Below are 25,887 nucleotides of genomic sequence, written 5' to 3' on the forward strand. Positions count from 1 at the left end.
GTGGCTCGAGCCAAAAGATGACACATGCACACCACCCACACATGGGATCTAACTTTTTAAGAGGCATTTCTATTTGAAATGATTCAAGCAATTCAAAGAAAAAATACCAGAATGTTGCTTTATTAGCAATCTTCCTGAATAAAGTATGAAATAAATATTACTGCAACCTACTATTAGTGTAAGTGCCCACTGTGCATTTAGTAGTGCTTTGATTTTGTTGGATGGGCGTAAAGATACAAACAATGCAAATACACGTGAACACACCCAAACACACACTCGGGAGTTTGACAGGTCAGCACAAAATGTGGCAGTATAATATCAGTCAATTAAACCATACAATGGTGACAAGAGTGGCCCCAGTGGAATACGCCAATTTGCTTCACACTGCAATATACACAAGCAATGTCAAAGAGTTTAATAACATCAGAGTTAACACTGAATTACAAGTAATTAGAATATATTAAAATTTGACACCATGTCAGATACATTTAGTACATGCATTTGAGTCGATGTTTGCCAAAAAATGTGAAAAGGACCGTGCATCCCAGACCTTCACTGCCTGTCACAAGCAGCATAGAATTGCAGATCGTCTCTTTCCTTCTCATCCACATGCATTTTCAAGTGTACAGTTTACGATTTTGGCTGGAGCTATTTTTTCCATCTCTACTTTTCTTCACTTCCATCCATGTTAGGTGCAATGGGAAGAACCTCAGCACCCAACCTAACTGAGCCTGGCACAACCACTAGGAGCACACAGTGGGCAATGGGATCACCCGCCACCTGGCTCACTGGCCATATACACAACAGCAGATGGCTCACATGGAACGCCCCCTCAACACCGCCACCACCAAATAAATGAACATAGCTAAGCAAGCTGAAACACAGGGGAACCTCGACAGTCAAACACAACCCTTTGCACTGGTTGACTTGTTTGTTTCCAAGAGAAACGAAGGAAAACGCTAGGAATGGGTGAGTATCTGGCACATAAACAGCCTTATTCCAAGGTATTGTTACTCACGGCAATAGCCGATACTCTAATACCTGTAGCCATTTTATGATCAGGAAATAGAAATTAAACAGTTCAAGAATATAAAATCACCATTAATTTCATGCACTTTTAATTAAATTGCTAAATTGGGATATATAGGTCTTTCTTAAATTATTATGCATCATAAGTACTAATGTATTGGTACTTTGGATCAGTGACTACTCAAGTGTTGAGGACTCGTACTGGTGTTAGTCTGGAAAAAAAGTGGTATAGAGATCCTGACGCTGACGTCACGCGTCCCAAAATCGCCGTTAGCCCAACCAATTTGGCAGCATAGAAAACGAATCTGCCATTTTGAGTAAACGGCAAACGCCACACTTTAACAATGATTGACAGCTCTTGTGGAACACCTGCCACATCGAGAAGAGGGAAAACAATGATTGAGCATTCTCCAGGCTACCAAAAGAGGAACCAATACGTAGCACTTTGTACACTGTGGCTACATTAGCAGATGCGAACTGTTACCACTTGGAAAATCGGAAATAATCTGTTTCCTTCATTTGTGCTGCTACGATTTAATAGATATTACACTGTTACACAGATGAATTTAATAATTGACCAACACCATAAAGAAGACTTTTTACGGTATAAATGGCAGTGGCCGCGGCCGATTTAGCAGCTGCTAAGTTGCTAACGTACATAAATAACACTGCAACACTTGAGTCAAACTGCCAAATTCGACGGCATCTTGAGCACACATAAAGGGGAAAGAAATCAGGATTGCACAAACTTGTAAAGCCCTTGTATAGTTTTACAACAAACAAAACTGTAAGAAGTTACCCAATGTATAACAAAAGACAAAAAAATTACTTTACCTTAACAAAAGTACAGGACACAAGGGCAAAATAAGCCTTACTGTCAAGAATGCAAGTCCACTTACTTAAAACCACAAAAATCCAAGAAAAGACATGCAGAGTTAATCCACTGATGCTCCCTGAACTTGATCCTGTGAGGTATGCTAAAGGTCTCGCATGATGTCATACATGAGAGAGGATTTTCGGAATAAGTGTTTTCAGATTTGCATAGGTCATGAATCACGGTTATTCAACCTCTGAAAATTCGTCCGACATTTATAGGATTATTTTTACAGAAAAATGTCTTAAAAATTTACATTATGTGACCTCACAGGCAATTCTAGACATTTACGATAGGTTCCGCTCAGTCTTGTATGAAATAACTGGAAGTGATATTTAAGTAAAAGTACAAATAGGTACGTAACATATCATTATGTATTCAAAAGTCAGTGTTAGCTAAAGACTAATGTTAGCCTGGCCATCTCATGATGCTTCCTCATTGCATAGACGTTATTTGTAGAACCTCCCAGTACCACATCAGTAAAAGGCAGTATTATTCTCTTATGCATTGAAGTAAATGCATATTGTTAGGAATAATTAAGTGAAGCACAGATATATAAAAATTTTGCTGAAGTAAGTAAAATAAGTCAAGTATTTGTACTCTGTCCACTACATTTCAACTTCCATAAATATTACTGACAGTTACTTTCATGTCATCATCTCTGTACAGGTATATTTTATCATTATTTTTATTTTGAGAGCTTAAGTATCTCTAAAGTACCAAGGTGTTTCAACTAATAACTCCCAGATAGACAGAGACGACAGCTCATTAGCACCAAGACATGGCATGATCTGCAACTACGACGGTATGTAAGCTCGGAAACTGACAGATGAGCAGACGCGCTGGCCAATGTCGGGCCAAATCGACCAATTCCAGATAATGAAACAGCCAAATGAAATGGAGACTTTTAATCCAAAATATTAAATGCGGCGTATGGCTGGCCCACCGCTGTGTCCTTGACCACAGCAGAATCCAGATGACCGCTGGAATGAGTTAATCACACCAGTGGACACCATCTTCATCGCTTCAATCCTTCATCTAGTCGCTCTATTTCTCTCTCAACAATATCACAGGTAAAATATTCTTTTGATAAAATAAGAACAGGAAAATATATGGATGGATGCAATTGTATGGGATTTTTTTTCCTACCTGCATTGTGAGTGTAATTGCTTGCCATCAATCTTTTCCTGCCCTTTCTTGAAAACTGTGACTGTACAAAATACCAGAAAAATGCCCCCTAGAAGTCTATTCATCCAGTCTACAGATTTTCTTACTCCCCCCTTTCGAGAAGCCTTCAGGCATGGCTATATAAACATGGCTATACAGCAGTGTTCTCCAGGGGAAAGCATAAAGAACAGGGACAGCCTCTGTATTTTCAGCATGAACTCCCACAAAACTGTCAGCAGCTAAAAACACTGCACTATTTTAATGATGAGATCATTTGAATATAACAGTGAAGCACAAACAGTTTAATGAAAGTGAACTTTTGGTCTTCAACTGATTAAATGTTAGTTTTTAAATATTTTAATGTCACATGAGTTCACATGTTCTAAAGCAGTGGTGTCCAAATACGGCCCGGGGGCCATTTACGGCCCGACATCCATTTTTCAGTGGCCCGCGACATATCCCAAAAATGGCATTTGGCTCAGTTCAAATAAAATAAACAAAACAAAAATGTTTGGAGATGGTCAAAGTAAGAAGGGAGGGTATCGAAAAACTGGTGCCATTAAAGGATATTTTAGATAACTAAAACTAATGAAAAAACTAAAACTAAAATTCAAAAAACAATATTGTTACTGAAATAAAATAAATACGAAAATGCTTTAAAGAACGAAAACTAACTGAAACTACAGTTTATGTTTACAAAACTAAAACTAAGTATAATTATAGCAAACGCCCTTCGTTTTAGTCTTTGGTAATTAATTTAATGCATTAGCCTTTGGGGATGATTTTAAAAGTGATTTTTAGTAGATTTATTTTGATACAAATCAGAATAATGATGTTTGAAAGTATGTCACACAGAAGTGACGTCATCTAGCAGCAGCCAATATAAAAGCACCTTCAGATGACGTTGCTCCCATGGTGTTTTTTAAATATTGCGCACAAGCATTACACTTTAAAAAAAAAAAAAAAAAAAAAAAAAAACTAATACTAATACTGAAACTAACAATTAACTAAATTAAAACTAAGCTTTTTGAAAAGAACTAAACTAATAAAAACTAACAGAACCACCCTGAAAACTAATAAAAACTAACTAAAATGAAAAATTCCAAAACTATAATAACCCTATTGCCATATTACAAATAAATTGGTTTATATACTTTAGCATTTTTCTAAATATACAAGAGCACAAATAAATTATTTGTACAATTTTTAGGACTAAACACAATTTCTCTTCATAACATTATGTGGCCCATGCGTCCTTCGAATTTTCTGTATGTGGCCCTCAAATGAAAATGTTTGGACACCCCTATTCTAAAGTAAGTCGTACTATGACACCAGCATTCGTCGAGATTGAATCAACCATTTTGCCTTGGTGGTATTAAAACCTAAATCATCATCAATCACTGACACACTATGGATGTTTTTTTTTTTCCCCCAGCCTTAGTTTCATAAAGAGAATATGGAGGTCTACCTCAATAATCTCTTGTCCTTTTTACTTTAATTATTTTCATTCTTCATCTAGTCTAAACTTTAGAAGTAATCAATAGTGGAATTATTGTGTGAATACATCCATAAACACACCTTTTTCAACAAAGTGATGTACACACACATCTATCAAGCAGGGAGCACAATCACACAGAAGGACACAAGAATAGCAAAGTAAAGACAGTGAATAGCTGTCATTTTGACAAATGTGCAACACTAAATCATAGTCCACCATGCATTGTTCTCCTCCCTCAGTCCCTCCTGAACACCACATGGCAAATACCAATATACACATTGTGAGTGGCAAACGCTACGTGCATACACAAGTGAGCCTACAAAAGTGCTCAAACAACTAAGTTAATAATATATTCATGATATTTAATTGTTGACAGGAACAGAGGGAGACTGGCGTAAATTCTAACAAGTAACCATGACTCCCATGAGTGTGATCATTCATGGACAGAGCGCATAAGCGCACACCACATACACACACCAGTTGTTATGCGAGTCACTCCTATCAGTCATCTTCTTAATTGATCACAGAGCTGAAGAAAGCAAAGAGTCTTTAGGCTTCACTGCCAATGGATTGATTGAAAGCGAGCTCTTAAAATGAGAGGCGAGCCAGAATGTGGTGAGAGTAACATTTTACATCTGGCGTGACTTACATGACAATCAATGAGGGCAAAGCCACAGACTTGCTGCAAACGGCTCGTTAAACTAACGGGCTTCAAATCGGCCCTGAAATGTCATGAGGAAAATGAGTCTGGCTGCATTAAATCATTGCATTCAAGTGTGTGTATATGTGTGTGGTGGGGTAAGGATGGGGGCGAGGGCATTTTTGCAAGAAGAGATTAAAAGGCAAGCATGAAATGTTCTTATTAAATCATAATCCAGAATCACAAAGTGATAGATCCTAAAAAGAATTCTACTGATCTAAATCAGTTTGATGAATAGACAATGTATATCATCCATACCTTTTTCAGTTTGCCATTGCGTGTGCCAACGAAGGCCACGGTGTTTCCACGGTAGTCATACGCTGCCACCGAAGTCATGCCGTCTTCTTTGTCCAGGAAGAGGGGGATGCCCTCAATGGTGCTGGTTCCGCCCAGAGGCTGGTTGAAGTCCTGGCCACAGAAGTTGTCGTCAATCTGCAAAGGCTGGGCAGGAAGAAGACAAGACAAATTATGAAATAAATAATTTACAAATAATTGCCCTGTCGATAAAGAAAACAAAGTGCTTTATATGGACACAGTGTTTTAACATCTTCACAAACAGGTGCAAGATGTGTTCAGGATGAGGACTCTGGTCTTTTACACTTAGGGGCATATTCACTAAAGGTTTGCGTCGCCTTTGCACCGCGCCAACCGGTAAAAATGGAGCAATCTGGGAGCGCCTAATTCATGAAACATGCTCATAAGGGGAAATCCGTCACTAAGTGCACTGCTGACCAGAATGCGCTACGGTGCGCCGGTGTTATTTGCGCGTATGTAAATTAGGTAATTTGCTTTTATTTGACGCAAAATATGCCCGCCCCAATGCAAATGAGACTCATTGATATGCAGCGTCTAAGTCACTAACGCCAGCGCAAATAGCCACATCGAGTTTGCGTGACGCATATAACGTTTTTGGAAAGCATGTATAAACCTGCCGCAACCTCGATCCCGGGATCATGACAGCATTGCATGGCACGATGCACGTCGCTCTTTGGCTGATCACGCAGAGAGGAGAAAGAGAGAGAGGAGAAAGAGAGAGAGAGAGAGAGAGAGAGAGAGAGAGAGAGAGAGAGAGAGAGAAGGGGACATTTCTCAATGTTGGTTTAGGACACATAACGTAACCCGGGATGATCGTCAATGGCGGGGAGGCATTTTACGATCATTTTTACGTGCCAGATGCATACTGTACGCCCACGCCAACCTCTGAAAATATATTTTTAAAAGACAATCGCACCAATAATTTGTACTTTATGAATGAATGACGTCATTGTCGTCCTCTCTGCTCTGTACAGCTTAATGGCGCTCTAAACGCTTACTCTCGGTCTAACCTCGCTTTCTGATAATGTCATCTTTCTCGCAATTGTTACTATAACAACCATGTTCTTTGCACAAATCCATTGCCATGTGTGGTAAATCAGGTGCAAATTTGCTCCAGGCTGTCAGTTTTGTGGGTGTGTTTGCGCCGGTATATGATGAGAGCAATATCCTTAGTGAATAGGTGGGAACGGTGCAGACTGCGGGTGCAAGTTGTGGTGCAATATTTCACGCTATTACCGGACGCAGCGAATTCTTAGTGAATATACCCCTCAATTTTTTATTTTTTTTATCATTTTCACTGTTCTATAGAATGGAGGAACAAAGTAGAATGGCAAGAATCAACCATTGAAGGTAGTATCAGTGCTGTAACAGACTGGAAGCTGGCTTTGCGCAAGTGCATGGTGTAAAGGGTGGGTCGCCAATTAATCTATTTTATCAATTCATCGCCATATTTTGCAACTTTTCCAGGCCTTCTAGCGACTATTTAAAAAAAGAGAGAGAGAGGGTCTAAACAGACTCAATGCAAGAATGCTTCCACATATGCCATCCGATTCTTAGAAACAGCATGCTGAATCATTTTTACATTGATTTGCGTACGGCAAGAAAGTAGCCCAGTGGAAAGCAATCAGTCAACCACACTGAACAATTCCAAAGACATGGTGCCCATTGGAAAAGCAGTGATTTATGAACATTGGAAATTTTTGACTCAAGGTATGCCCTTCAAAGCTGCCAAATATTTTGCATATTTCACTTTGCCTCACTTGAGCAACTGCATGAGGAACTACACTTTCCACTTTATGCAGTTTTACAGTCAATTTTGTTCAGTTGTGAACATTGTAAAATGTTAATTCTTTGAGGATCAATGTTCACGTGCTGGACAATTTGATAAACAGGAGAAAGAAAGCAATTTCACAGAATCTGTAGAGGAAAAAAATGATTTATTTCTAGTATTTCTTTGGACAAAAATACTGGATGAAGATAGGTTCAAAGATTTTTGGGAGAAAAAATCCATTAAAATTATAATTCAGATTTTAGTAACAAAAACTAAGGTTATATTGCGAGTCCTACAAGCCCCCCCAGACAATAGCACCACCATGCATCAAATTTACTGATAGCAAGATGCTGTGTTTCTGTGTTAATGTGTAAACACAATGTAAAAACTTGCTGTAACTGTTGGGTCCTGTGAAAAAAAGTAAACGGTGAGTTGAGGCTCCAGAAGTGTTGAACAAACCCCTCAGTATCCCATTCAGATGTATTGTATTACACCTTGCATTCTACAAATGTGACAATTTGTCCCCAGTACCACCCTGCAAGGCACCCTTGAAAGCAACAAGGGTTTAAAAAAAAAAAAAAAAAAGACTGCTCCTCATTTGTTTCCACACAAAACGTAGGACAGCAGAATAGTCTGAGGTTGCATCATTCCACTTAAACTATCAACTTTCTGTGATGCTCCTGCTGGTTAAGTGGTCCATTCAAATGTGTCCCATTCAGAAACGCAACACTCCCCCCCCCCCCCCCCCCCCCCTCTCCCCTTCCAAACAGAGCCCTATCGTGCTGAAGCTTATTGTGAAGCGCTCAGACATGCTGGTGACCATGTGACAATATCTGGAGCATTCCAGTGTTATGGAGAGACTATCACCCCGGGCACTCCGCTGACCCATATGACGCCTTAAACAGTGTGCTCACACACAGTCACATGTTGGTTGCTGTCCAACTAAAAGCACATTTCTACATTTTGTTAATTGTTCTATGCTCAGCCGAAAACACAAGAAAGGATTTGGGGGAAGTTTTTTATTTATTTTGTATTTTTTAAAATTGGGCAGCAGCCGTTCTGTCTCTAAGTCACACAGACAGTTGATAGCTTGTAAATATGTCAATGGTGCTTATTTGCGCTGAATATTTTGAATATCACATTGTGTATACTGTACTGTAAATGCACATTTGGTGTGATATGAAAATATCACATTTCATTTCATTTTGGTAGATTTACACAACAAAGAATACATGCTATAGACAGGTAAAGTGTGAAATTATTAAGGACTATATTGCCATCTCACTAATTTGCCTTGATCAAATTATGAATAAATTAACAATAAATGCTTCTCTGTGTCTGAATTTGAGTGTGACTAGTCGTCTATAAATAAAAAGATGGCAACCAGTCCATGGGGTACCCCGCCCCTCTCCTGAAGTCAACTGGGATAGGCTCCAGCACACCCGTAACCCTAACGAGGATATGCGGTAAGGAGGATGAATGGATGTTTTATGAATTATTATGAATTTTATTTTTTATTAATTTTATGGGTGAATTTGAAAATTTTTGATAGTAGAATATGCTATGGAAAGTGTGGATAAAATATAAATATAATTTCAAAAGAATTGTAAAAAAAAAATTCTATTACATCTGACTTCCATTGCTTCAAGGTATGATTAATCAACTAGTGATGGGCACGTACCGATATCAGGTATCGGTATTGGCCCGATATCTGGCCAAATTTCAAGGCATCGTACTCGCGACGGCTGCCAACTCCAGTATTGGCTGCTCTTTTATGGCAGAAACATATGTCTGGCAGATGCCCAATAGGAATTTATCATTTATTTATTTATTTATTTTAATTCATTTTATCTTTTATATTACACAAAATGTGCATGTTATCAACAAATAGGGGGGGGGAAAGAATAATAGAAAATTGTAATGAACGCAATTTTAAGAAAAAATGCTTTATTGGGTATATACACTGTTGGTCTTTCTTTAAATGATCTGTCATTTCTTGGAAATTTTTATCCATTTAAAGTACTAGTGGTATTCATATTTAGTATCATTATCTGTGACGAGGGCGGCACGGTAGTTGAGTGGTTAGCACGTCCGCTTCCCAGTTCTGAGGTCTCCGGTTTGAGTCCAGGCTCGGACCTTCCTGGGTGGAGTTTGCATGTTCTCCCCGTGCCCGCGTGGGTCTTCTCCGGGTATTCCGGTCTCCTCCCACATTCCAAAGACATGCATGGCAGGTTAATTGGGCGCTCCGAATTGTCCTTAGGTGTGCGTGTGAGTGTGGATGGTTGTTGGTCTCCGTGTGCCCTGCGATTGTCTGGCAACCAGTCCAGGGTGTCCCCCGCCTACTGCCTAGAGCCAGCTGAGATAGGCGCCAGCAGCCCCCGCGACCCTTGTGAGGAATAAGCGGTCAAGAAAATGGATGGATGGATGGATTATCTGTGACGACTCAAGAGTTGTGCACTTGTACTGGTATTGGTCTGCAAAAAAGTGGCATCAAACATTTCTATAATAAACAGTCAATTCAACACTATTACAATATTTTGTCATTCATCCTGTATTTTAATTCCTTATCTTACCAAGTCATTTTGGACAAATTGCATGAACACACCCTTCTCTTACACACACACACACACAGTTGGGGAGTGTGTAAATGGCAGTGTAATCCACAGTCTTATCACTGCACATCATCTGATTGATCCACAGAGGAGAAAAGATAACACACCCCTACCCTCACCCTCTCAATCTGACTAAATAGCCGGCAGCAGAAACGTAAATCAATACATCAGGATTTTGCCCACCCTAATTTCTCTCTTTTCCCGTTCTCTTTCCAGTTGCTGAAGTAACTTGTCCACCCCCTCATCTGCATATAACTCCTTCCAGCGTTTCTTGACAAATCTGCATCAACCATTCATTCACTTTGGAATCAAAATGTGAAAACGTGAGAGAAAGTCAACTGTCTTCTAAAGTCAACAACGAGCTTGAGCCCTGTCGTATTTCCACGGTGCCAAGACTTCTTAATGGATATTTATGTCTGTGTGCACAGTTCGACGCATGGCCCCTTTCTCAAACAACTTTCTATTGTAGCCCGAATGGCAATAGGGACACTCTTAAAACAGGACAGACGACAGCGAGTCAGCGAGTGTGTATCCTTACAAAACTGGACAGCAACAACGCAAAACCTGTAAACCAGAGCAACCTTTGAGTTACTACTCTCTGTATGCACGCACTTCTTTCAACAAGCCAGGAACCAGGCAGGCAAAATGTTTAAACCAAATAGCCACGGCAAATCACCCCCTCAGTAGTACACTCAACTCCGACCCACACTCGAGCACAACCCACAAGCACACCCATGACATTTCAACCTCAGGGAAACCGTAAAAAGGGTTAATCAATTTTCGATAGCTGAGATTATATGTGGGAAATGCTGTCTGCAGAATTCTCTGGAGTCCATAAGACACATTTACACAGTTCTCCATGCAGCACTGAAAGGTAAAGTTCCTACAAAATTCCCAGACATCCATTAAGCACAAAATAAAACATGTATGCAGTTTGAGACAAACATTCAATTTGACTTTAATGTTTATTTGACACATGAAACCAATTTAATAACGGACAATAACACGATTTATAGAGCGTTTCACTGGAAAAAAAATACTACCCTCTGTGGTTTCTTCTTGACGTGAGAATCTAGCGTATTTCAAGTTCTGCTGTATTTTCAAGGTCGCACAACAACCAGCATGGATGAAAGAGTTAAGCCAACAACCTGCTGCTGAGATGAACAGCGGGGTTTTACAAACAAAGGAAAGGAATATTCCGTGTGTGCATTAGAGTGTGCATTACAGTCAACTGTGGGCTGCATAGTTGTGGGTTTGCTCGCATAGTGGCGAAGAACATTTATTATTCATCTTGCATCTCTTTTAGATACGTCCTCACTATGCAAGGCGTACTCTAACCTAGATTGTTCTTAGGTTTTTTATTTTCTGATCCTGAACTCAAGTCATGGCAATATTGAACCACTTAAAAGTTTTTGCTCCAGAATGCTGTACCGACTTAAAATTCAAACTCCACTTGTAAATTCAGCTTTACAGACACCATGTCAATTTTACAGACATATTGTGGTAATGATATCTGCTGCATATCTTTACCATTTTAACTAATATGTGACTTTTTTTTAACCCGGTATCACCCAAACAAAGATGTCATTGTAAAGTTAATTACAGCTAGTGGCACTAGCTGTTGTATAGTTACAGAGTGCCTATTAGACCGCTATTTGAAGAACTTCAGTAAATCACAATTAATAACGTAATTATGAATCATTTTGAGTTTAATCACACACGCTTGAGTATAGATTTGACTGATGATGTGTGATCTTTAGACAGACGTGTTTCTTGTAAGGAGCTGTTTATACTCACTTCTTGAAATGTACCTGTAGTCATTCACAAGGCACCAAACACATATGTACATGCAAATCAACTCGCAATTACACTGGCTGACTAACGACGCACGCAGGACTGCTATTTCTTTACCATTTTATGTGGTTAGTAAAATATGTGCGAGCAAACATTGTGCCTGCCTCAAGTGGAATTTATCAATAGTCAGCTCCTTTAAAAGAAACAGCAGGGAACTTGTGTATGTGATGTTGGTGACCTATGCTGGTGTGTGAAGAAAAACATTCCTTCTTCCTCAAAAATGCGTTGTGCAGTATATTAAAAGACCCCTACCTAAGAAAATATTTGCTTGAATCATAAAATAGAAAGAACTTGCAGTGAAGCACACAGCAGCAAAACATTTGATTAAAAAGAAACCACAAAAACGTCACACCCAATTTGGCCACTGTCTCATAATCATCATAACAGGTATCCGTGTAGCGTGATTACTGTCGATAAGAAAGCTATGTACACTAGATAATCCTCGTCTGTGAGGGTGTGTGTGCATTTGTGCGAGCCATAGTTTTAAAAACAAATGAATTATCTGGCGACAAACGCAAGAGCAATTCCTCTGCAGCCTCTCACGTTGTTTTCCTATCAGATGATAAAGGTTTTCACAGTATAACACACATACACACACCGAGCACTAGTCTGTTGGGAGACGCAGGTGCCTTCACCTGAGTGTGCATAGCAGAGTGAACAATTGTGGGTGAGGCTACCTCATAAATTACCCAGAAGTCTCAGCGGGGGCCTTGAACTTGTAGAGAAATTGCAATAGTTTTTGCAAGAGGTGCTGCAGTTTGTGCGTGTGCAGGACAACAAGCACTCCTGGTGATTTATTGCAGAGGAACAACCCTGCATCTCATGGTAGGGACTCTGGAGCTTCATATTCATAATGTAACTTTGAAATCAGTTTAGCCGACCAACATTGGTGTCCAATGTGTTTATAAGAAACTTTATTACAGTAATTTGAACTTCGTTTACAGTATGAATGTTATAGCATTCATTGTGTCAAAAATAAATTGATCTAACATTAAATGATAATGAAGAAGTTAAAAATATCCCTGTGAAAAGGAAATCAGGTAACAATTGCTTGTCTCAGAGATTCCCAGTTCTCGTTACCAAAGTGACACCTTTTTGATATGTCCCATTTCACTCATCTGTCAATCAACTGTATTCTAAGCTCCCAAATCCCAATAGAGGCTGCTTTTGTTGTGTCGCCAAGACTGCCAATATGTTTGTCCACTTGCATCAATCCTGCTCTCACACCAAAGTTTGGGCCGGGACACAAAATGGTTATGTTTGTACAGAGTAGGGCTGTGCAATTAATCGAAATTCAATTACAATTACAATTATTACACTCCACAAGTACAAAATCAGCAAAAAAAAATAAATATTAATACTGATTTTTGAGTTTATACATTTGCACCTTTTTAAAAATGTTTAAATAATTTAATAAATTTAGTTTCATGCAAAAGGAACTTGCATAATTATAGTGTTTCAAATAATTGAATTTTTCTTAATATTTTTTCTTTGTTTTTTTGCGTTTAAATTTTTTTTTTTTTTGTACCAATAAATAAATAAATAAATAAGAGCATCCTACTACGTAGTGCACACTCCAATTTCAAGTTTTTGCCAACATAAATAAATAAATAAATAAATAAATAAATATTATAAATATATATTATTATTATAAATTCTGTTTGGTCAACAGGAACTTACATAATTATAGTGTTTCTATTTTTTTAATTGGTCTTAATATTTTTAAATGTTTAAACATTTTCTTGTTTTGTACCAAAAAATAAATAATCGTATGATTAATCATGATTTCAATTACTGCCAAAATGATTGTGATTATTTATTTTTTCCCATAATCGAGCACCCCTAGTACAGATTCTATGATTGTCAGAGTAAAAACGCTGAAGGCCATTTAATTTGAGTAACAAGCAGGCACACATTTTTTGGTAAAGGAAACTGATTCCCATTTGTTGCAAAACAAAAGCGTAGTGCAGATATGGTGAGTGATTTTTTTTTTATCTTTTGGATTTATTTTGGTCCTTGAAAATCTCCATCCATCCATTAACTGAACCGCTTGTTTTCACATGTAAAAATGTGTGTATGCAATGGGAATTGTTGAAATGTCACTGCTAAGTAAATAATTGTGTGACTGATTTATTCATTGAAGCAAAAATAAATTCTAGAGTAGGTGACAATAAAAGAGGACCAACTTTATTATTATTTAGTTCAGAAAATAGCATCAAGTGCAACTGTTACCTTGACTTTGACCACTTTTTTATGTCATCCTCCAACCCCGCTACATTAGTAGGAAGTGGGATTCAAAAATCTTATTCTTTTAAACTGCAACAAGAGATAGATTTATAGTTTACAAAAAGTTATATTATTGAGATCGGTATCGGTGTGGAGGAGCATGAAGTTATCGGTATCAGTGGAAAAAAAAAAAAACAGTTATCGTGCATCCCTACTAACAATTGTAAGTAATAGATGTAAGCAGTTTGAAAACAGTTGAATATGTCAGCACTGCAGGCGCATTGTCTGGCCCACATTTTCTAATTACTCCTGATAATGATGTAAGCAACACACCACCCACACACACCACAGATCAATACACAATTACATTGACAATTAGTATCATTAGAGTGTAGCGAGGGAAAGGGATTTGTTGAGCTAAATTCTCCTCAGAGAGACGGACAGAAAGGTCAAACAACATGAAGAACTGAGCTGCTCGCACACACTAGCTGCGTGATGTCTCTTCCAAAAGCTTTTCTAATGTCCCCTAATAACGAGATGAGAACAAGGCTTTGAGTATAGAGCGGCTTTGACATTGTTGGCTCATGCATAGGCTCTTTCTCACTCATTCACATGTGCTCTTTCACACATGAAAATTGGTTGCTCTTGTGGGGAAAAAAAGAATTCCACATTCAGCAAATATTAATCTGAAAGGTGACCTAATAGCAGCAGTTACCAACGGCCACCTGCGCAATGAGTGTTCTCCTAGCTCACCTCATTTAGACTACCAATTAACTCTGCTCATCAACTCGGGCTCAATTAATCAAGGCAAATTACTTAAACACTTTTGCCCACACAGATCCATTCTGGGTATTCCACTAGAATAGGGTTGTGCATTACACGGTCCACAAGTGAGTTACACCCATTAAATGATATTCATCGTGATGGATTTAATAAGGTTAAGAGCGGGTCTCACAGAGTCAATTCTGCTTTGCTTTGTTTGGAACAACATTAGCAAAATGTTTCTTGCTGACTCAAGCTGGATATTTAATCGTAGTATGAACTAGGTCCCACTTACGTAAGGTAAATGATCATTTGAATAGATTTTTGTTCGGGCATCAGCTGCCACCTTTGACACTCCCAATGAACAGCTGCTCTCCTTGCATTAAAAAGGAACACATAAAACAAAGGGCTCTATTATATGGCCGAGTTTAAGAGTTAAGTTGAAGACATTTTTGTCATTCCAAGTCAAGTCAAATGAAATCATACCAATTGAGGATCTCTGGGCCTGTGTGACCTGATCTTAAGCACCACGACATTAATCAGACCAGCTGTTTTACCGCCATGTGACGTGCGCAGATCAATGTAACATCATGCGATTTATCAAGATGGGAGTTTAGTCTATTCAGCACTGTAGTCGTTAGGGGTGTTAAAAAAAAATCGATTCGGCGTTATATCGCGATACTACATCGCGCGATTCTCGAATCGATTCAATAATCGGCAGAATCGATTATTATTATTATTATTTTTTTTATTATTATTTTTTTTTTATTTTTTTTTTAGGATTCACACCTTGAGCATGGAAGAATGTTATATGAACGGAACATTAAGCCTTAATATTTTATTTTAATGCTGTTCAAACATAAAACAGATTACAACCTCTATAAGACTGAAATTTCAGATAAATAAATAATACATTTTCATATAAATCTTACACTCTACAAGCTTACTGATTAGTATTTTCTAAATTTGAATGAAAAAAAATCGCAACAATCGACTTATAAATTCGTATCGGGATTAATCGGTATCGAATCGAATCGTGACCTGTGAATCGTGATACGAATCGAATCGTCAGGTACTAGGCAATTCACACCCCTAGTAGTCGTGATTGGTTTTACACCTTTATTAAAGCAACAGCATGATACACACAAGTAAAAAAAAAAAAAAAAGAAAAAGAAAAAGTGATCCCATCACAGACGAGCATGTTCAAATGTGTAAACTCACGATGCATTTGGTTTAAGACAGAGCACGGGATTGAAACATATATGGCTTCTATTCAGAGTGGATACAACCCCCGTAAAGCTGAATGAAATTCCGTTCAGATTTGGTCTGTTTATTTTGAGTGGGATGTTTAAATGGAACATTTTCTTTCAGTTTTGTCTCTAAATTTTACAACACTCTCCGCCTCACCATATTCTAAATGTCTTTTGTCTCTGCTATGAGATTATATCTTTTCTCTGATCTTTGACTATTTAAAGGTTTCTCCCTGTATGGACGCCCACATTGAGCACTCCGTTCTACTTTGCTACCCACAGCGTGGCTTCTTTTCTTCACTAAACTCGAGAATTGTTTTCTTTTTTTTGTGATAGTTACTCATCCCACACTATAGCCTTGCTTTCACGTGCGCTCTCTTGGTGGAACTGGTTTGTATTGATCCCCTTTCACACCAAAGAAAAGGTCAGGGGTTCACTAATAAAACTCTGGGACAAAAAACAGTCACACAAACAAACACACGACTATACTCACACACGAGACAACATAAGAATTGTGGAATGTGAATGAAGGTAGGTGGTGTGCATGTTTATGTCAAGACCGAATATCTCAGGTAACAAGAAACAGCCACTATCACACAGTGCCCATAAACATATCACGCTAATGATTGCCAGAGGACAGAAATTATGATGCGGCACAAATAGGAAGTCCACACTGGGACTAGTGGGGCTCAGGGGTCATCAATCATGACTGTGCGTCTAACAGCTGTGCAGGCCTCCCGCTCTCCTCCCTGGCCTGCCCTCTGCACTGCTGTAACGCAGGGTCAAGCTACACAGCTTTCTCACACTGCTCAGTCAAATGCAGTTGTATGAGGGGTTTAAGAGTTTGAAAACACATTTGAAGTTGTGGGGAAGCCTGGAAACAGTGGGTGAGACTTAAACACCGTGGCTTAAGAGTTCAAGGGCTGGAAAGAAGGAAGAAAGGGAGGAAATTGCCAGTAAACCGTAGAGTCAGATTAGTTAAAGGTACAGGGGTGGAAAAATGCTTCACAGCTTGTCTTTTACTATTAACCTGGAAACTGCTAGCGAGTGATTCATTTGATCCAAATTTGATGCACGAATAGATGCTGATTCAAGAAATACACTATTTTGCTTCAGTTGCTTGAATGTGATTAATCAACAATTCCAAACAATCAATGGGAATGATCAATTAATCGATGAAGTGATTCTTTGGCTCATCCCTGCTTCTCACACACATTTCTATAGATTTTGGAGGACAACAATTAAATCAAAGAAAGACCCTGGATGCGAGTAATAATCGATCTACAGATGCAATTGACTTCACTGTGTGAGTGGTTATCATAGCTTAGCAACAGGAAGTAAAATTAACTTTTAACTAGTCATTTTGACTAACATTAGCTCCCGCTCACACAGAAAAAATGTATCTGCCATTTATGTGAGGTCAGATTTAAGGTCCTTCGGTCCACTGACTGTGGTTATGGTCACCAGTCAGTAGTGGGTAGCTGTCATGAGGCCACTGCTCGAGGGCAATGGAGCAGGCATCATTAACCTGAGGCTGACCCTCAGGCCTCACTGCTGTCATCTGGTTAAGCCATTGTGCTCGTCTTACATCATCATTGCAGCCATCTTGAATAGAATATTAATTATCTGTAGGATTATGATAGCTCATGAGAACATATACCCAAACTATGACCAAAAACATTTTGAGAGGCAAAGTGGATGGGGAGCAGATGTTAGAATATAACAAAGCATTTCTAGCTCACAATAATGTAAAATACCTTGATTACAGAAGATTAGATGGATTAAAACAGAAAAGAATTTAATGTGCTTATCATTTAACATGAAAGCTTAAGCACTAAGACGAGGGTCAACAAATCTCTTTTTTAAAATCACCTGATTCTGATGTTTTGTATGAACAAAACTCACTGGACCCACATGAATAAAATATGAGGTCAGAGTAATCAGCCTCATGAAACAAGACAGCCAGGCCTTCAGTACAGCAGACAACATTTTTTTATCTTTAAAGAAATTACTAGGCGCAAGAATTGAGCGTCTAAATAGTCACGTGTGCTTATATTCAACTTTAAAAATAAACCTTACACTAAACAACTGTATGTCACATTTTAGCCTCTACACTTTTGTACACAGACACACTATGTTTCTTTTGCAAAAGGGCAAGGTTCCAACTGAAATAAATGAGATCCTGTTTTCTGAATCAGAGCTATTGTCTGTGTGGTAGGCCAGGAAAAAAAAGTCCACCCAAAAAGAATGAGACAACCACCGAACTGGAAAGATAGTTTCTTTACAGAGAGTGTGATGATGAAGAGGGAGAATGGAGGGTGAATAGGCCTTGGCTAGGGTCCTTCACATCATTTACACTACCGCACAAAACACGCCTGAACTCACGCAAATGAACAATCATAAAGAGAAGGGTTACGACACAGCATCTATCTCTAAGACAACAATGCATGTGTGAGCAAAGAGGCCTTCTGGTAGAAATGAAGGACATCTGCCTTTAAAGAAAAAGCTTTCAATCTGTATTTTAATTAAAATTTAGTGAAAGTGAGCATGTTGGTGGTGGTTGATAGAATGGTTGTCAAAAGTATTGGATGGATTGAGAACCAAAATGGGCGTTTGACAAAGAGAAACTTATCAATTGTCTACTATTCAAATATTTATACTATTGGTCAGTTCACTCGTTTGGATGTTAAACACATTATTAACCAATGTAACGTATTATTCCTTTCATTAGAATATGAAAGGAATCAATGTACATGTAAGCATCCATTTTCCTATTTGAGCAGTTTTATGAATGACAAAACAAAGAATATTTGAAATCACTTACAGAGTTGATGCACGCCAGTTCCTTGTTGAGAAGCCATGGTAAGGAGAGCTTCCCATCTCCCTTGTAACAAGACTGAATCCTTTCCTTGATTTTCTCCTTTATTCTCCTCAGGGTGAATAGGCACAACGCTGACTCTTTGGGTGGTTTGGCACGATTCTTCTGACCCTGAGAGAAGACTGTGAAGAGGATGTCTTCATTCTCAGAGATCCCCAGAGAATTTGCTAGTTGGCGGCCTGGTCGAGCCAAATAAGCATCCTGAACCAGGCGGTACTCGACACCGTCTTTAGTGCAGCCAATGGGGAACTCAACGTAGGAGTAAAATTTGGGGTCATCAACGCATAGGCGTACGATTTTGGAAGTGAAGAATTGCTCGCCGCTGGCATCAGGAGAAGTGAGCTGAGTATCCAGCTGCATTGTAAGGTAATACACAAACTGTTCACTGCTAAAGCTGTAAACATAGTATATGTCAAAAGCAGGGAACTTGGACAAAGTATCAGATGGAATCTTGAGCTGAGAGGAGACAAACTCATCTTGATACACAAAGCTGAACATGTCCGCATTTTCTTCGTTCTCCATCAGCTTTCGGCTGGAGAGGGTTGGGAAGTACTCCGACTTGCCATCAATAGGGGTTCCAATGAACAGCTTGCTTGTTGGACTGTGAGCGGAGCTTATAATGACTCCTGACATGGTCCCCGACTCAGCCACACTGGACAGGTAGTGTTCTTTGCGATGGTGAGGCTCACCCAGTTTGAAGAGGTCATCCAGACGTAGAAATTGGCAGATTCCCTGTGAAGTGCTACCGCAAGCAATGAGGCGATTCTGGGCATAGTCAATGAGTAGAAGCTTGTTCACGTTGGGTGTCTGAGCCAGGTCATGAGGGCATGACTGGACACTGGGTGGAGGGTAACACTTTTCGTTGTCCACCACTGGTCCAGTCATGTGACTACGCAGCTTAGTTAGATTGCTAGACAGCTTGAAAATCCAGTTGACAGCTCCCACATAGACTTCTCCAGTTTTGTTGTGAATGGCCAAATGTGTAAGCCCCCACTCCGCAGGTGCGAATCGTTTGAAAGTTGGCGGCTGGCCTCCACAGAAGGATGAGGTCATTATAAGTAAAAGCCCAAACACAGGAAACAGGTTCCCAAGAACAGGGGAAACTGTTGATCGAGCTTTTGAGCACATGTTTGGTCTGTCCCGTGGAGAAGCTTGTTGGGGAGGGGAAGGAGAAAGAGAGGAGGAGGAGGAGTGCAACCTCTGGTACTTGAATTCCAAGTCAGGATTTTTAGTCTTTGGTCTACTGTCAAGATACAAATAAGTACTACGTAAAGAAGACAGTGGAAAATGAAGTGGGAAACAAACACTATTGATCCACTGTCCTGTTCACGACGTTGCACGCCATCATCAGGAACATCATCCACAGAGGAACGTGGTGTGAGCCCTAGAAGGCAGGGAAAAAAAAAACACTGTTAGTGACTGAGGAACATTTCCTATTGATTATGCATCAAGCATAGAGGGGCCTTAAAGGCTCACAAATTAAACAGACAAAATGAGGAGGGGGAAAAAAAGCTGACATTTGCCACCGTGATGAATTAATGATATCAAATCAAGTCTGGAAGGCAAATGTGTGTTGGCATTTAATTATGAGGGAAGATAGCAGGGGAGGCATGAGCCAATTATTGAAGGATCTGTACATATAATATAAGACTTGCTGGAATGAGTAATGGACACAACATTAAAATCAGTAATATTTTATAACTTCAATCAGAGGAGGCAAATGTTTGATCACGTGCCAGTGGGCATTGCTACATCGGAAAACAATTCATAGCCAGGGCTCCTGTCACAGTACGAATGGTGTCAACACACTATTCAGTAACACAAACTGTAATTATCAAAAACTTTACCATTGTGATTGATCCTTCTGGATTATTTGCAACACATCAAGCAATATATCAACTTCCAAACGTTCCATATGTATAGCCCCATTATTAATAGCTACATCAACATATACTGTATATTGGTGCTGACACTACATGGCTGAAACTTAACAGGAGGCGTTTCTATTTCATACACATTTATCCATACAGAGGTCCCTAAACTGGTGCAGCATCACAAATAACATAATAGACACCTTCTAACTACGATATTTAGAGTTGGTGGCGCGAGTGCTGCCAATTGTGGTCCCACAGAGTAGAAATCTGCTGTAAATGCTGATTATGCTAAACCGAACGCCACAGTCCTAGGGAAGCCTTGCTTCAATTTCACCTCGACAATCAAAGTGTCTACACAAACAGTGTTTTATGACCACTTCAAATCAGAAAAGATGAGAATCATTTTGGACCCCAGGAAGGTAATATGAGGGGGAAGGGAAAAGCCATGGCAGGGAATAATCAAATGGAATCCCGGGTTTCTGCCTGCTGCTCAAAGTGTGGTGGAACAGTCAGGAGCAAGGCTATCCATCTATCAATCAATCAAGAAGAAGGTCAGATTGTCAGCTAACCAAGCTCAAACGAATGAATGCGCATTTTCAACAGAGCTAGGCTATTTCATTAATCTTCACTTTTCGTTGATGACAACGCCCACCAAGTGCCCAATGATGCAAAACAAAAACTACATTAAAGACTGAGCACTGAATGAAGCCGTTTACATTGGTCAGGGTGAGTACAGACAATCACTGTCATCCCGTGTATTTTGCACTCGGCAAAAGGTGGGTGCAATCATTGAATGGAATTAATGATTATGGTTTTCAAATCTTTCTTATCCTACGTGGATCAAAAGATTTACAAGCTCCAGGTACTATTACCAAGACAACAGTGAGTTGTCCAGTCAAAATGAGGAATGACATTTATCCATTGAGTCAATCCTAGCAGGTTTGATGACTGTATAGAGCACTGAAACAGAATACATATGTACCTGCATAATGAAGATGAGAAAAGATGCTAAAGATAATTTCACTTTGAATTCAATGAGTTACATTCAATAAGTTAAAGGGACAACAATGTGAAAAATCCACTTTTTAGAGCTTTTAGCCTTTTTAAAATGCTAATTCCTCACCAAAAACATCACCTCCTCCATTCACCGCTCTGAGAAATTCTAGGTCATTTTGCTCGCCAAGCACTAGCCCCAGCTGAGAAAATGAGCTGTTGTCACTTTGTGACGTCATTAGGTGCGGACCCACCCCCGCACCACCTCTGAGGACTAAATGCACGCCCACTTTCTCTGAGACCTCCATGGGATAGTGACAAAAATAGACTTTATCAGTAAACATTATGTCCAAATGAATTTACAGCAATCAATTATCCTTCACATTTACAATGCCAAAGTGCAATGACAATTGGCAGTCTTAAAATCCGATTTTTGGCTGACACTTGTGTAAACTTAACTATGAGTAAAACTTTTCTGCTGCTGAACCTAAATGAACAAATAGTGTAGTGGTTAGAGCACTTGCCCTGTAAGCAGTGGGTACCCAGTTCGCCACCCGCTAATGTTTTTTTCTCCTTCTTCTTTCCGCTCTTTCCTCTCCTCCCCTCTTTCTCCACAATTTCTTGTGGCAATGAGCCGTTTTGTTTCAAATGTTTATTGAAGAATTTATGGCTTGCCATTCAGAGGAGTGCTCAAACGCAGAGCTCCAACAGCAGACTAGAGTTGGCTCGCCGGGAAAGCGGCAATCACACGGGGAAAGGCGGGGTTTTACTGAATCGGGCGTTTTACTTCCGCATTAGAAAAATAACCAGCAAAGCACTTAACATTTCATTTAAAAAAATAAAATAAAATACAGCGCCATGGCGTCAAAAGTAAGATTGAATCATTATATGCCTACTGTTAACTGTGGACGGACTTAAAATACCATGATGTAATCCCTTTAAAACAGTGAACGTGATGTGGGGAAAAGTATAGGTCTTTTTTTGGCAAACCAATGCTGAGCTGAGACAGTCAGGTTCAAGCAACTACGCTGTCACCAAATTTGCATACGGCCAAGCACAACCAAATGTATAATAGACCATTAAAACATACTGGAACTTTCCTTTTTCTCAAAATAATAAAGACAAGAAAAACTCAAGGTACTAAAATGGGGGCAGGTGATACACAAAAAGACTTGAGGAAAAAAAAGAGTGGGTGTTTTATTACTGAGGGCCAGCAGGAGCCAAACAAAAGGCAACTCCTGCATTTTAATTAGCGCTTCACATGCACTTGAGCAAGAGACCAAGGATGAGGCACTTGAATGCAAGGTTCTGAATGAAGTTACCAAATATTCAACAACCTGGCACACACACACTGTCTCCACTTGGAAATAAACCACCGCATTACTAAAATGAACAAGCTACAACAAAGAGCTTTCAAATGACTACAGATGGCAATTTGTAATGTGGTGGTGTACGAAGGACAGCTGCCACATTATTTTAAAATTAAGGCTAGAAGAATGAGTGAACAAGGAGGAGACCAAATTCAAATAAATATAACATTTTTGTGACGACTAGCCTTTTGGCTTTCTCTCAATTTCTGTCACCTCTTTATTTAAAGTGAAACAGAGGGGAGAGCAATAGCGCAGACTGCGAGCCACATCTGGCACCATCTAGGGAACAACATGTCAATCATTTCAAAGCAGCAACGCAACTTAGGAATGTGCAGCCACAGTGTCAAAGGAACTGAGGATGTTATCACATCAGGGAAAAACAGAGTGAACCGGCACTAAAGGGTCAAGTTGATTGGATTTGAGATCAGGATGCCCTTTACATTGACAGAGAATCTCAGTACGTCACTACAGACTGGGAATAGTAATGAGGGATGCAAAGTGAGGTGAGGAAAACAAGGAAAAGCTTGAAGGGTCATTTCCTTGACCTTAGATAATTTTGTTTGGCTTGACAGTAGTGTGAATCCCGCAAGGAGGCGATGGAGGTGTTTTAGGTCAAGTTGATGAGGCTCCAGTGCCTCTTGTGAGTAGAGTGGGGGGTCATCGCCCCCTCTTTCCCGTTTCCTCAAACCTGTCCGCTCAGATAATGGTCGTTGCTCACCCTTGTGCGGTGCTGATTTATTGCCAGTGGCATATCAATTACAGCATTCACAACTGGAGGGGAGAAAGAGGAGCAGAAGGTTGCGCTGGAGGGATGAGGAGGAAGGAAGTGGAAGGGCATGTGGACCACGTCTAGTATAGCAGAACATTAACTGCCAAAGATGAAGTAAGTAAACTTGCCAACTACAATGGAAGCAGTATGACCCAGAAATACAGTAGATACAGTATTTGTCTGAGTAAAGGTCTCAAACACCAATGCTACGTCGGATGTCGGGAAGTATCTGGGTGTCAGTAAGCGGCGTATGATTAAGGTATAAAATCATCGTCGTAACGTCGTAGCAGTTGGGGAGCATCTGGAGGCCGTTTTCGGCAGATTCAGCATCTTGAATCAGTGGTCGGACAGTCGTGATTTTTGATCACTCTGATTGGCTTTGAGCTAGCAAATCCGCATATGGTGCTAGAACAGGAAGTGACGAATGTGGACAGATAATTGTGCCCATGTTCTCACATTGTCACCTTTTGCATTTGGACGCAATTATAATGTCTGTCTGGACAAGAAGATGGAGGTATGAGGGTATGTCTGTCTAGTGATGAAGGCCAAAGTATGACAAAGATGGAGATGCAACTGAATATATCAGGTAGGATTTACATTCACTGTATATTACACAATACTCTGTAAAGTGCCTGAGGGTGTGCATCACTTGAGAGTACATTGGGCCTGAGTGAAAAAGATAGCAATATGCATCGCTTACGTTTTTATATCACACCCCCGTAAAGAGTTTTCCGGTTACCTTTTTCTAACAATGAGGAATAGTGACTACTGCCGCCAATGATGTGGAGGGGTAATGCGTCTCACGCATGCACAGAAGGTACTTACAGTAATAGTTGGCGTCAGTGTCCATTTGTTGTGGTGTGTGATTATGTAATTTTTCCTCCGTGAAATGCCGGCGGTCAGAATGACGCTACAGGCCGTAGGCGTTAGTCACATTTGGCCGACATCTGACTGGTGTATAGAGGCTTTTAGGGTTTCTCAAACGTTCTGTTGTCCATAAAATCTGTTTCGAGATTAAACTGGTCAGGACCCGATCTTGGGTATTGGCATAAAATCGACTACACTGTATATACACTGAATAAATTACAATGTAGTAAACCAAACAAACAAACAAAAAAACACTCATAGATGTGCCTGAATACACATTTACTGTAAATAGTTAATAAAAAAATAAAAAAAGTCTCTTAAAATGAATGCAAATTCTTAACACACACACACATCTCATGCATAAGTCAATTATGCATCCCTACCATAGTATATTTGGAGAGGCGACTGCGAGAAATATGGCTTAAAAGACAAGCATTCACCATTGGACACACTCCAACCCATGCACACCATCACACTGTCTGTGTGCGTGCGCATATATGTGTATTTGAATGTGTCTGCATCGATACCTTCTATCAACATGTTAAATACACGTATGGATCTAAAGCACAAAAAATTATACGGTTTTCTATTTTAATCCGCTCTCCACCTCTTCATTTAGCAACCAACACAGACCAGAGAATGGAGATTTACCCAGGAAAAGAGAGGGAGGAGAGTCGACGATAGAACGGTAAGAGAAGACTGCAAGAAGCAGGGATGGAGGTGTGACGATGGTGGTTGGGGGTTGCATGGTTAAAGAGGATGTAAGAGAGTAGGGGTCCTGAAGCCATAATCCTCTCCCAGGGTCTGCCTAATCTAGCAGTCACTATCTGCATATGGAAAGAATGGATTACCATCCCCCAAGACACTGATGGTTGGACGACAGAGGGAGAGCAATCCCTAGACAGACAAACAATCGCATAAAAAAATAAATAAATAAGTAAAGAGTTGTTGTTGAAATGGGTTGCTCTTTTTTTTCTTTTTAACAGGTCTCATTCAAACCCTACCATTGACAAACTTGCCTACATTTGTGAAATTTGGATCAGTGCAACATATGGCCTATAAAGAAGTCATTTTCAAA

General features: G+C 39.6%; 1 protein-coding gene across 4 annotated transcripts in view; it reads right to left on the bottom strand.

Moving 5' to 3' along the window:
- plxna1b (plexin A1b) overlaps window positions 1-25,887 on the bottom strand; it is a 205,628-nt gene that overhangs the window by 154,436 nt on the left and 25,305 nt on the right. For all 4 annotated transcript variants that reach the window (XM_077528740.1, XM_077528738.1, XM_077528739.1 and 1 more), the window contains exons 2-3: window positions 18,883-20,320; window positions 5,527-5,709 (exon numbers count right to left, since the gene is read on the bottom strand). In XM_077528740.1, coding sequence (XP_077384866.1) covers window positions 5,527-5,709; window positions 18,883-20,064 — 1,365 coding nt within the window. In that variant the 5' untranslated portion in view covers window positions 20,065-20,320. The remainder of the gene's footprint in view (window positions 1-5,526; window positions 5,710-18,882; window positions 20,321-25,887) is intronic.

The sequence above is a fragment of the Festucalex cinctus genome, chromosome 8 (assembly GCF_051991245.1).
Source record: "Festucalex cinctus isolate MCC-2025b chromosome 8, RoL_Fcin_1.0, whole genome shotgun sequence".
NCBI classification, from domain to species: domain Eukaryota; kingdom Metazoa; phylum Chordata; class Actinopteri; order Syngnathiformes; family Syngnathidae; genus Festucalex; species Festucalex cinctus.